Raw genomic sequence first — 12,171 nt, forward strand, 5'->3', positions numbered from 1 at the left:
TGAAGGCTGAGCAGAGCAGCCTCTTACCTGCCAGGCAGGTGAGCAGGAGCAGCAGGAAGGCTGAGTGATGAACCATGGTGCCACAGACAGTCTGAATCCACTCTCTGTTAACTCTCCACTTTTATAACCCACAGAGAACAGGCCTTGCCCACATTATCAAACAAATTCAAAACACAGACAACAAATGACCTTATGTTCCTGGCAAAAGAGCGCAAATTATTGGTTATCAGCTGGTGTTATTCTCGGCAGAGGGTGTGCATGCAAGCAGCCAAGTTATTGTGTGGTGTTCTATGGAGTGCGGTTGATTCTTTTGTACCTGCACAGTTAATCCAGGTCAGATAATGTGGCTCTCTTTTTTCAGCATATCTGCCCGTGATTGCATATGTAAAGATTTTAAACTCAATTTATCACATCATCTCGATAGAATACAACTTGAGCTGTCTGCGAGATCTGATATGTTTGATTTTTTTCTCTGTGATTTTGCTGATGTATGTACAACGTATTTAATGTATGACAGTCACCGCCCCAGTATTCCAGTATAATCACCCCAACAATGCCAGTTAGTCGTTAATTACATTTAACCTTACAATGTATAACAGGTATAAGGAAACACAGGGAAACACTTAAGAAATTTTATCAGTGGACTGATGTGAACCTTGTCACTGCTAGTGTCAGACAGCAAACATTTACCTCACGTGTGTAAGACTGATAACACCTTTTGTTTAAAAATTGCATTCATGTGATTAATAATTGAAATATAGAACTGTAACAGTTTCGCCAATATAGTCAATATAGTCTACACAACACATTTTAACAGTTATCCTGCACTGAACGTTATAAATGAAGTTTTTTCAAATACATCTGAGCTGGTGGCTGATTCTATTCTGTGATCTTTATTGTGCCTTTTATTTTTGTTGCCAGCCTGCCAGTTTTGGTTTGTAGTTTTGACTTTTAAGTTTAATTTATGATTGGACAGTCTTATGACAGGCATGAGCCAAACTTCAAGTAAATGACAGCAGAGCACAGGAGCTTACTGGTATCACTTTCAGTCTGATCTCTGTAGTGTACCATAACCAAACAGCCTGCAGGTGGAGCCACGGATAATTCAGACATTTTTATATTCACAAGAGAGACTCATTTAGAGCTCTTGAATACCCATGGCACACCTGCACAGCTGTTTTCACTTATCTTGCCTGGTTAGACCTCCTCTCAAGACTGTTTAGGCGTGTACAGACTGTGGTTGAGCAACATCTCCTTCACAGTTTGGGTGGAAGTGATTATAGATTTACAATTCTTATTACTTGTGACCTACAGTAATTTTCAATATAGCTCCACCTAACAACCTGAGCAAAAGTCTAATTGAAAACAGCTGTGTCTGCCTCTCAAGTGTGAAACACCACTACACTGATTTTATTCAGAATTTTATTGCAAGATAATGTGTTTTGTCCTTATTTGGTAACTGAAGAAAAAATGTGAGTCTTGTGGTAAGAGTCATCAGTGCATTTTATTCATGTATGGACATTTACATTTCAAAAATAATTTGAATAATGCAGCTGACACATACAAAATCATTCTCTCACATTATGTCGACAAATTCTGATGTTTCAATGCACACACTCCCTCCTGTATATCTTGATATTAAAGTACCGCTTCACATCACTTATAACAAAGTACATATAGGGTCCAACCCACTGTCAACATGTGGGACAAATAGATAAGAACAATATGCTGCAGGAGATTACAGGTACATGACTCAATTTCCCACAAATCAATTTTCTTCAAAATTCATTAGCAGAACCTGGAAAGATAAAGAAAGCATACTTTTATGGTGGTGAGAACAATAATTCTGTTCCTACAAACAGGCCTACAGCTAAAATGATTGTACTAAATGATCAGATAAAACTAACTGTTACACTTAGTAGCCTCACCTGTCTGCAATCAAATCACAATGTGAAGACAGTAGAAATGATAAAGGCCAGCAGCAGCACAGCTGAAGTTTCTGTAGGACGAGTGGACGGGTTGCGGGGTCCTATTTTCCCAAACCCTGTACACAAGAAACAAGAAAAATAAGAAAGCTTGAACATGTACAGTGCCCTAGGGTGTTATGCCTTTCTGAGTTGATCTACCTTTTACTTGTATAGTTTTCACAGCTGTAATTATCTTCTTTGAGACAATGTTTTGTGCATCACACTTGAGAGTGATAGATTGAAGGTCTTCATCCACTGACAACTCGACCTCGTTTCCCTTTACGGTCTGACCTTCCGCAGACAACACGTATCGGCAAGAAGGCAGACACTGAGCAGTACACACAAATTTGGACACTTCTGCCACTTCTATCACATCGGGGCCTTTGATCTGTAAATCTGATGGACCAGCTGAAAAAAGGATAGAGACGATTGATTAGTGAGAAGAAGCTCATGAATTGTAATTGAAAAACTTGTTTATGGTGTGTTGTCTTGTTTCAACATTAACCGTTTCCAAAGTGCAAACCAGGGAAACCCAGATATTTTTAGGAAAACTAAACACATCTGCAAATAATAAATGCATACAAATAGCTGTGATCCTAAACAACACATGTTCCATTTCAGCAGAAATTAAGATATATTGTTCATAACAATTGAAATGAAACATATAACTTCATTTTTTATTCATCTGATTATTTTGTGTTTAAGTACTCTAGCACAGCAATTAAAGGAACAGTTTGACATTAAATAAGAAGACTGATACCACACATGCCACTGTTACCTTAGCATAGCATAAAGCCTGGAAACAGGTGGAAACAGGTGGAAACAGGTAGAAACATCTAGACGGTGATGACACTTATTTTAACTTTTGAAAATAAATTAAATACGAAGGGGTTGATTAGTGAGCTAGATATTAGAGATGCTGGGAGGTTGGTTTACCTTGGGACAGAGCTAAGATAGCTGTTCTTACGCTTTACACTAAACTAAAACTAAGCTAAGTGAATGCTGGCTGTACATCAAAGTGGTAACAATCTCATCTGTCAGCAAAACTCCAATATAGTATTTCCCAAAATGACAAACTATTCCTTTCTTTACAACCAGAAGCTAACATCAGTATTGAGGGGCGCAGCAAGAAAGCATTCACTCCACCAGTAGTGAAACTCTTGACTTACACGTCACATTAATGGTTTTGGTTGCAGAGACAAACAGCCTAGATATAGTATTGGTGGCTTTGCAGTTGAGAGTTGAGAGGCTGTGCATCTCCTGAGCAGTGACTGATATAACATTCCCTTGACCCCTGATCCAAGGGCCCTGATTTAACTTCCAGGCATAGAAACATGACGGCCGACAGTTGGCATGGCAACTATAGGTGTGGCTCACTGTGGGATTCATCACACCAGGACCTGTGATAGAAACGTTGGCAGGTCCAGCTGAAACACAAACATATGAGTCAGTAGGGAAAGGCATTCATATGTAGCACATTCATTATGGATGTAAGACGGTTATTCTATACGCCATGGCACAAATTGCTTCATATGATGAGTCAACAATCACATACCTAGTCCCTGCAGTGACGTTGTTGCTATTGCACTTAGCTTTGTTTCTACATCCGTGGCTGTACATGATACTGTCAAGGTCTTCACCCAGCTGTTAAGAGTGAAGGATAGGACATTGCCCTGGACTTTCTGTTCATCCATAGACATGGAGTAGGTACATGCAGGGCAGTTAGACACTTGACACCCAATGCTGCTTGGCACGCCCACAGTCGCATAGCCCAGACCCAAGAACTCTATTTGCAGTCCTTACAAAAATGTCAAAAAAACACAATTACTGCAGTGATTTTGACATGTAATGTTCAAATATCTTCACACCAACACACAGTAAATTGTGTAACAGATGAATGTTTAGGATGATACAGACAGCAAATTTAAGATAAGATTTATGGTGCATTGAATGTAAATATGTTATCATTATCATTATTACCTGGTTCAGGTTGATCTGTATGAGTGGACAGTGCTGGCTGAAGACCTACACATATGGTAAAAAAAACATGTGTTATTTTTAACAAGTAAAACATCTGGTATAAAGCATCAAAAGTTAATTCTTTAAATTGGAAATGGTAGTTTTACAAATATTTAACCATATGTAACCCATTTTTAGAGCTTTTAACTCAATCAGTGGAGGGAGTTTGCTCAGAAGAAAGAAAAGTTACCTCAGGACCAAACAAGTAAGAGCAACACAGGGTACAGTAACGTCCCAAAGTATACTCAAAGTGTTTGAGTATAATGAGAACATGAGGTACCAGTGCCACAGAATAATGGTAAAGTACTATAGAACCTGTGTTCAAGTCTATGGGGGCCACAGGAAAATACTACAGGAACCCAAAGGGTACTGCATGAATGTACCACAGGCACTAGGGTTACTAGAACCACACAAATATGTTTGTAAAGATGATTTTCATATATAAGAATTTATTACATTGTCAAAGCTAAGCATACTCTATATCATAATGCACACCATGTTGGTTCTCTCTGCTGCTTTCTGAACTTTGACTTTCTGAACTTTAACTGGTAGCTTTAATTACAAGTATGTCCGTTTAAAATACCACATACTTCAAAAGGTCACACATTAAACTGTAAGCCAACGACGTGAGTTGCTCTGACACAAGTAGGTGTCAAGGGAGATAGCTGAATAATGACATAAGAGAAACAGACAACACTCCTAGGGCCTGATTTACTAAAGGTTTGTGTGTGTGTAAACTTGATATCAATTAAACACAATAAACTAACACTTTATTTGCATGCAGTATTTTGCATGCATGTCAACACATTGTTATATTTTCACAGCTCAATGTCAGTAAATATTGTACAGTTAGTATTGGACTACAAGAGAGTTGCAAGCCCTCAAAGGTGGAGGTGTGGTTACAGCAGTTGCGCATGGTTGGCGTGACATGTGTGCGGTGGTGGGGCCCAATGTGATATCTTTTCATGGGGCCCAAAATCCCTGGAGGCGCCCCTGGTGGTGACTGCGTCTATAAATAATACGCTTAAAGGGAAAGTGTTGGCACAATGACAGAATACGCAGAGAACTATTTTTTCCCACACCCGTGTTAATATTTTTGGAAAGGAATATTTTTGGTTTTACTAACAGCATTGACGCAAATACTCTCCCATGTAGCGTTTTTTCTGGTACTTTTTTCCTGCTGTAATTCTATATGTTTGTTAACCTCTTCCACGGGTTCACATTTCATTTTGCGCTTGCGGGCTTTCTGCTCGTCCAAACTCTCTATGGATACACGCAAAACCTTCATTTAAATACAGCTGTTTAACACCTGCTGCACCTGTTGTCATTTACGCTGTTATTCTTAGTAAATCACAAGCGAAACACACTCTAACCAAACGTACAATGTATTAGACTGTAGACACAAATTAGTACTTTAACTTTATTTGGGATCTTAGTAAATCAGGTCCATAGAGTGGTCGACTTAAACCAGAACACGAGTGTTTATGAACTCATGTAAAGGTAATGAATAATAGGAAAAATACTTTGCCAAAGTGAATTATTGTTACTTTATTTCTAACATTTATATTCAGTAATATACGTAAAATGTTTTCCAATTAAGAATTATAAAAAAATATGGTAAAAATCCCAACTTTCTCAACAGTCGGCAGAAACACTCTCACTGTCACTCTCACTGGTAACTGTGACAAAAAGTAAATCCTTATGTTACCTGCCAGAAACAGCAGCAAAAACAAACTGCTGAGATTTGAATATCCTCCATTTTGTTTAGACTTGTAGGTGTTATCCATTGTCCCGTTAAGATCTGAAGTGAACAGCCACCAGGAAATAAACAGCAACTGGCACTGTACAGTCGGTCAGTCAATATAAGCAGGCGGCCAGCTCTTATCAGAAAGAGCCGAGGAGAAACTTATCTGTCTTCTTAGTCACGCAAATGGAAAAGGCATTTCTCACGACACAACGCTAGGCTATATAATAAGGGGAGAAGATTGTGACTCACAGCTTTTACTGGATTTCACAATTAATGACTTTTCCCCCACAGCTTCAAGTAATCGATTCAGATATATATGTACATCTTGGGTTAATTTTCCAGATGAGATGGGAATCCATGGAAAGGCTGGAGTGGAGTACTACAGAGGAACACTGCTCCTGTCTTTGGGCTTCTGGCTCAGAATCAGCTGGAAGGAGTGTGACCAGCCCCAAAAAAGGCAATGTTTTGAAATGTTACCGGTATAAGGGAGTATGTCCTGTATAAATGATGATTTCATATTGGTAAACAGACATTTGTATTTTAGAGTCAAATGTTTCAAACAAAATGCAATACAGGATATTTACTTTGAATAAAATATGAGCTACAGTGTAAAAAAATAAAGTAAAACTAGATTGATATAATGTTGCTATAAAGTACGTGACTTGTCACATGTGCCTTAGTATGTACATTAGGTGACTTGTCACATGTACCTTAGTATGTACATTAGGTGACGTCACCTTTAGTTCCCGATGGTCCATTATCAGAAGGCAAACACACTTAAAACTGTGACACAATTGATAGCATAACTTCCGAGAAGCCGTGAGAAGGAATTTATATAGGGACATTTTATCTAAAGATGATGGACTGAAAAGTGTGACACTTATGACACTGAAATGACAGCTGGGCATCACATCTATTGAACAAATCATATTTATTGAAATCAAACACTGTAAAAAAACAAAAAAAAACAAAACTAGCCATGCATATTTCCCCTACACATAAAAAAGCCACATATTATGAAAACATAAAAATATTTTTGGGGGGTTTGTATGTTTGGGTTGGTGCATGAACATGTGCAAAGTTGTGTGTCGGCACGTGTGTGTGCAGAGGTTTGTGTGGATGTGCATAAGAGTGAGCGTCCTGTTAAAGTGTCGTCTCTCTGGAGTCCCTCTGCGGCCTGAACGTCAGTATCTCTGTGAACGTGTGACCTGCACAAACACAAAGGGAAGGAAAATGCATCAGCTGTCTGACCTACTTTTCTCTTCTAACACTGTCTCGTTTTTTCTACTTTTCCAATAGTACGTAAATAGCACCTTGTGTGTTTTTTAGTATGTTCACAGAAGCATCAGCTAGTCTAAGACCTTTATTGACCTCCTCTGGCAAACAGCAGGAACTGTAACAAAATTAATTTCCTGACGCACAACTTTGCGGCACAGCTTCACTCACTTCCTTCCCCTTTAAATTTGAGTTTCACTGGCCTGTAATTACATAAAAAAACAACTGTCTCTTAAAGGAATAAAGCTTTTAAATGTGAATTCTCTATTCTCTCTTACGTTTCCACTGGTCCAGTGGCAGGTCTGTGTTGTCCATGGTCTGATCGTATGGCTGCGCCTCAGTCTCCTCCTCTGTATCTCTGAACTCGCTGAAGAAAGGCAGGTCGAGTGCCTCCGAGGCGCTCACCCTCTGCTCGGGGTCCAGAAGCAGCATCTTCTCCAAAACACACACTGCTGTGATGCAGAGAGATATGTCAAAGTCAGCATGACTGAGTTAAGTGCACCAATAGCTGTGTAAACTTGAGAACAGAGATCTTCACATACCATTTGAGCTAGCTTTGGAGAAAAGGGTGTGCAAATCTTTTTTGGGTACTTTTGGCAGACTTCTGATGTAGTTTTTGGCCTGTTGAGAAAGATGACAGAGGAGCGTGTTCAGGAAGGTTTTTAACAAATTAGTACATACAACATATTCTTCTGATACCTGTTATATTATGTTAACAGTCATTTCATCTAAACATGTTTCATCAATCCAGTCGACGGATAGTTCATCTATATTGTGCTTTCATGCTCTAGAAACAATCAACTAGCTGAAGGTACTTTGCCTAGTTATAAGGTAAGCGTTTACTAAATGGAGATTTACAAAAATATTTAATTAAAACCGGTTGCACCACACAAACTGGTTCTTATGCATTGTAACGACCACGGATGACTGGACATATTGGCTGTTGGGCAATAGGTGAATTTAAATGGTACATATTGTACTATTTCACAGAAAAAAACACAATATACTTCAACTTACAATAACATAACATACTAATTCAAAAACACACATATTTATAAATAAATTATTTATAATAAATAAAACGAAGTTGTACTACATTTACAACTGATTATTTTTGGAAGCTGTGTTACAGTTTTTGATGCTACAGTAACTTCCTGTTTAAATAGTAGGCTGCGACACAGATGTTGCAACCTATTTGCACACCACCAAAAGTTTTAATGCTGCAACCTGATTTAGAAAATCACTAGTTTAAACTGTAGCTGTAGTTAATAAGAATTTACGAAGGTCTTTAAATTAGTGATGGATTTACAAACAGCTGGTGCAATCCAGCCCAGGAGCGGTCTGAATATTTTTATGGACTTTCTGAAATGCTGTGAAACTCACTACTGGACTCAATTGTAACCACCATGAATCCAGCAGGGTAGTGATTATACTCAAAAGTTAACTTTAAAACATCAGTGTAATCCCTCGTTAAGACCTACATCTTGGCTCTGTAGTTTAATAACAAAGTCGGCAGCTGGGGTTCCTGTAATCTTCATGATTTCTCTGAGCTGGTCCAGATCTGGCAGCAAGTAAGGGGTTAAGGATCATACTTTGCCTGGCATGTATGGATTTGTACCATGAACTTACAAGTGTGATCAACATGTAGACAATAGATAAATCAATGATACTTTCATGGGACAAATGGAAATCAACTCATTTGAGGACAGTTAAGGATACGATCGTTTCCCTTGAACAGCGGCTTTCCAAGCAGCATCTCTGCCATGATACAACCAGCTGACCAGATATCCACTGAAACAGAGAGCAAACATCATATTTCTCACTGTTCCTGGGAAACAGATCTTACTGGAATTTACTACCCTGCTGGGAAACATGAGACTTTACCAGTTTGTGTGTAATGCATCCAGTTGAGAATAACCTCGGGGGCTCTGTACCAGCGCGTCACAACGTAGCCGGTCATCTCTGCGTCAGCCTGTCTCGCCAGGCCAAAGTCAAGAATCTGAAGAAAAAAGAGAAAAAAAAGCAGAACTTGAATACGTGAATGTTTCCATGGTGGGAAGTTCACGTCAAGATGGTTTTATGGAAAGCTAAATTACCTTTAACTCACAGTCCGGGTTGATGGCTAAATTTCCAGGTTTGAGGTCCTGTGGGAAACAATGATGTGGAGACAGGAAATAATGAGAAACTGTCCTCAGAAAGCATTTCATTGTGTTTTTAAACATCAGAATCAGTTCAATTATGCTGCCTAATGCATTTTAAGCATTTATATATATATAAATACTGATTTGTGAAGTAATACTTTAATTTTAGCATCCTGAGACACACGTAAAGGCATCTGGTTGACTGTGAGTCCCTGCGTTTGACTGAAAGGCTGCTGCCTCCTCCAAGACTGGCAGTAGTGAGCTCATTCCACTCCATATTTTTTAGAAATTACACATTTTTACACATAATTACACATTTACGAGATACCATATCATTCTGTCACGAGTTGAGAAAGACATAAAAGAACACACACACACACACACACACACACACACACACACACACACACACACACACACACACACACACACACACACACACACACAGTAAAGCTTCTGGTGTGGGAATCTGAATGAAAGGGATTTAGTGTCGAAAAGAGCAAGAGCCCCACCCCCCAAGATCACAGTCTTAAAGGTCAAAGTTCACGCACCCTGTGGATGATCCCTGCCGAGTGGATGTACTGAGGAGGGAGGAGAAACAGACAACTTCAGCGACTTCAACTTCAACTTATAGAAACAAATACAGGACCAAACTCACTTACTTCAGACAATTGTTAACACATCACAGACTATAATCACTTCACATCCTTTTCAATTATCACAGTAACTCTGTCAGTAATTAGGTTTCAGTTAAAGAAATGAAACATTCCTATAAATGTGTCGGTTGAGTTGTCCACCTTGAGTCCTTTCAGCATCTGATAGATGAGGAACTGCACTCTGTCCTCTGATAATCTCTCTAGCTTCATCAGCTTGCCGAGGTCGGTGCCCATGAACGGCATCACCAAGTAACTGCAGACAAGAGGAGAGGAATTAAATCATCCTGATGGTGTGACAATTTATAATTAGCAAAAGGGAATGAATAGGAGCTTACAAGTTACGAAGCCGGTCCAATGAGATTTCAGCAGTGAAGACATCCAGCAGCCCGATTACCTGCACAGAGCCAATCAGCAGAGGTAAAATAAGTCAGAAGCTATTCTATAATAAAATGCTGTCATTTCCATTTTACCCTTCAACTTATCTCAGTTTTAAAGGTATGAGTTCTTACATTTTCATGCTTCATGTGTTTGAGGAGTCGTAGCTCTCTGTAAGCTCTTTTGGCAAAGAGTTTGGACTGGAATGGCCGGTGAAGTTTTTTGATGGCCACCTGCGACCCTGTCCGACGGTCCCATGCTGAACTGAAAAAGACATTGTGTAGGTAAAAGTGGTTAGAAGTGGTTAGGTTTTACCTCTAAAAGCTCAATCCCTACATCTAAAAGTAAAAGACATGTTAACGTGTCTATAGGGAAATCCGGTGTGTAATTAATAACGTCAGCTACGTGAGACAGAGCCACAATTAATGCTATTATACCTGTAACTCCCCCTGCCATGACAAGCCTTGAAAGTCTGCTGTGAAAGAAAGAGTCTTTTTGTGCTCGAGGAGACAGTTGAGGTGCATTATGTGCACTTAATTCAGGGTCTTTGACTTCCCACAACAATGAGGCTTGGGGGTGGTTTTCTTTGTTGACTCTGGTCCACACAATAGATTACAAAGTGAGGCCCCTGCAGAGCCAGCTGTGGAGAGACTACTGACCAAAATATTTCACAGAAGCAGAGCCAATATTGTTGTTTAGCTAGAATATAAGTGAGATGGTAAAAAATCTACCTGAGTGAAATAAAGTACTCATTTAAAATATACAGACAGGGAAGAAGTTCTTTCTGTTTGTTTCTCAAGCAATGAAAAGGTACAAAGACAGGACTTCTGGTCATTTAAATTTTAAAACATCTGTGTTAAGCTTATCACCAGATCATCTTATGACAGTAGTGTGCTCTATGTTAGGAGACATTGAATTCTTAAAACACTATAACAGAAAGTGTTATCTCCCCATAGCCTGTTGCAATAACACGAGTAGTTGTTGATCCACTTTGTTTCCACCACACTGTGGTTTTAATGCACGATACTCACAGAAACAGGGCAAATTCAGTGTGTGTATATACGTATCAGGTGATATAAACCGATCTTTCGATATTAGTCTGAGCTTTAAAGGTGATAGTTTCCTCCCTAGACTCACCACACAGTGCCATAGGCCCCCGTCCCGACTTGCTTTAGGTCCCGATACCTCTCCGGAACCTCCCACACGGTTCTGTTAACCTCCTGTCGGTAGTATCCCGTCCTGGACCGCACAGCCATACCCTACCGACTGGACAAGGCTGAGGTCAGATTATGAGTTGGATCGACTCTCGGGTCTGGTCCGCTCTGGATTCTCATGTGAAGAAATTGTGTACTTTTGTGACGCCGCAAGACGCGCAGTCCGTCCCGCAGTGAAGAGTTAGGTGGTGGGCAAAATTCCTCCAGATGAACCAGCGGACCACTTGTGCGCCAGACAGGGTCGCCAGTTACACCCCCAACGCGCACACACTCACACAAACACACACACACACACACACACACACACAAAAACTCCTGGTCGCCCTGGGCAGTCTATGGGTGTGTCTACAATGTGGGGGGAAAAGCCACAAAACATCTGCCCACCCTAAAGTTATCCCTACAATACTCCTATAATAGAGCTGTGATGACACTATAACTTTACATTTATAGGCATCTAGATCCTCTGGAAAACATTTACTTCTTTTATGCTTGTTGGAGCGTTTTTAACAATCTTTTAATTAATTTAATTTTTTGCTGTATTTGTAAGATTTAGTTTAGTTTGGTTTCTAAATGATCTATTTACATGGCTTATAATTACAATCACAGTTTTACAATACTATACTACAATAAGTTTAAATAATTGTACAATAGTCTACTATACAAACTATACTATACTATACCAACAATAGATTATACTATACTACACCAACAATAGATTACACTATACTATACTATACTATACTACACTATACCAACACTAGATTATACTATACTACA

The 12,171-nt window shown here is 39.4% G+C and overlaps 2 protein-coding genes and 1 long non-coding RNA gene across 3 annotated transcripts in view; all 3 read right to left on the reverse strand.

The window, feature by feature from the left end:
* LOC134004461 (mitogen-activated protein kinase 12-like) overlaps nt 1-12,171 on the reverse strand; it is a 424,476-nt gene that overhangs the window by 277,313 nt on the left and 134,992 nt on the right. Inside the window, exons 2-13 of the mRNA XM_062443744.1 lie at nt 11,318-11,709; nt 10,315-10,444; nt 10,141-10,199; nt 9,947-10,058; nt 9,701-9,730; nt 9,105-9,152; nt 8,893-9,007; nt 8,728-8,799; nt 8,490-8,569; nt 7,551-7,629; nt 7,287-7,460; nt 6,680-6,941 (exon numbers count right to left, since the gene is read on the reverse strand). Of these exons, the coding sequence (XP_062299728.1) occupies nt 6,877-6,941; nt 7,287-7,460; nt 7,551-7,629; nt 8,490-8,569; nt 8,728-8,799; nt 8,893-9,007; nt 9,105-9,152; nt 9,701-9,730; nt 9,947-10,058; nt 10,141-10,199; nt 10,315-10,444; nt 11,318-11,436 (1,083 nt within the window). The 5' untranslated portion in view covers nt 11,437-11,709 and the 3' untranslated portion in view covers nt 6,680-6,876. The remainder of the gene's footprint in view (nt 1-6,679; nt 6,942-7,286; nt 7,461-7,550; nt 7,630-8,489; nt 8,570-8,727; nt 8,800-8,892; nt 9,008-9,104; nt 9,153-9,700; nt 9,731-9,946; nt 10,059-10,140; nt 10,200-10,314; nt 10,445-11,317; nt 11,710-12,171) is intronic.
* Nucleotides 1,497-2,322, reverse strand: LOC134004689 (uncharacterized). Its single transcript, XR_009927850.1, has 3 exons — nt 2,127-2,322; nt 1,929-2,044; nt 1,497-1,798 (listed from the first exon to the last, which is right to left on the reverse strand). It is a non-coding gene; the product is annotated as an uncharacterized LOC134004689 (long non-coding RNA).
* Nucleotides 3,105-5,801, reverse strand: LOC134004815 (uncharacterized). The gene is made up of 4 exons (XM_062444211.1): nt 5,695-5,801; nt 3,948-3,992; nt 3,523-3,765; nt 3,105-3,394 (listed from the first exon to the last, which is right to left on the reverse strand). Exons 1-4 carry the CDS (start codon nt 5,771-5,773, stop codon nt 3,105-3,107), a joined length of 657 nt encoding a protein of 218 aa, XP_062300195.1. The 5' UTR covers nt 5,774-5,801.

Source organism: Scomber scombrus, chromosome 22 (genome assembly GCF_963691925.1).
Source record: "Scomber scombrus chromosome 22, fScoSco1.1, whole genome shotgun sequence".
NCBI classification, from domain to species: Eukaryota; Metazoa; Chordata; class Actinopteri; order Scombriformes; family Scombridae; genus Scomber; species Scomber scombrus.

What these genes read in the sequence shown, in the direction of transcription:
- LOC134004815 (XM_062444211.1), bottom strand. Translation starts at nt 5,773, where the DNA reads ATGGATAACACCTACAAGTCTAAACAAAATGGAGGATATTCAAATCTC. An exon ending in TACAGATCAACCTGAACCAG is followed by an intron (nt 3,766 to 3,947) that starts GTAATAATGATA and finishes CATTTTTGTAAG; the next exon opens with GACTGCAAATAGAGTTCTTG. An exon ending in AACGTCACTGCAGGGACTAG is followed by an intron (nt 3,395 to 3,522) that starts GTATGTGATTGT and finishes TTTGTGTTTCAG; the next exon opens with CTGGACCTGCCAACGTTTCT.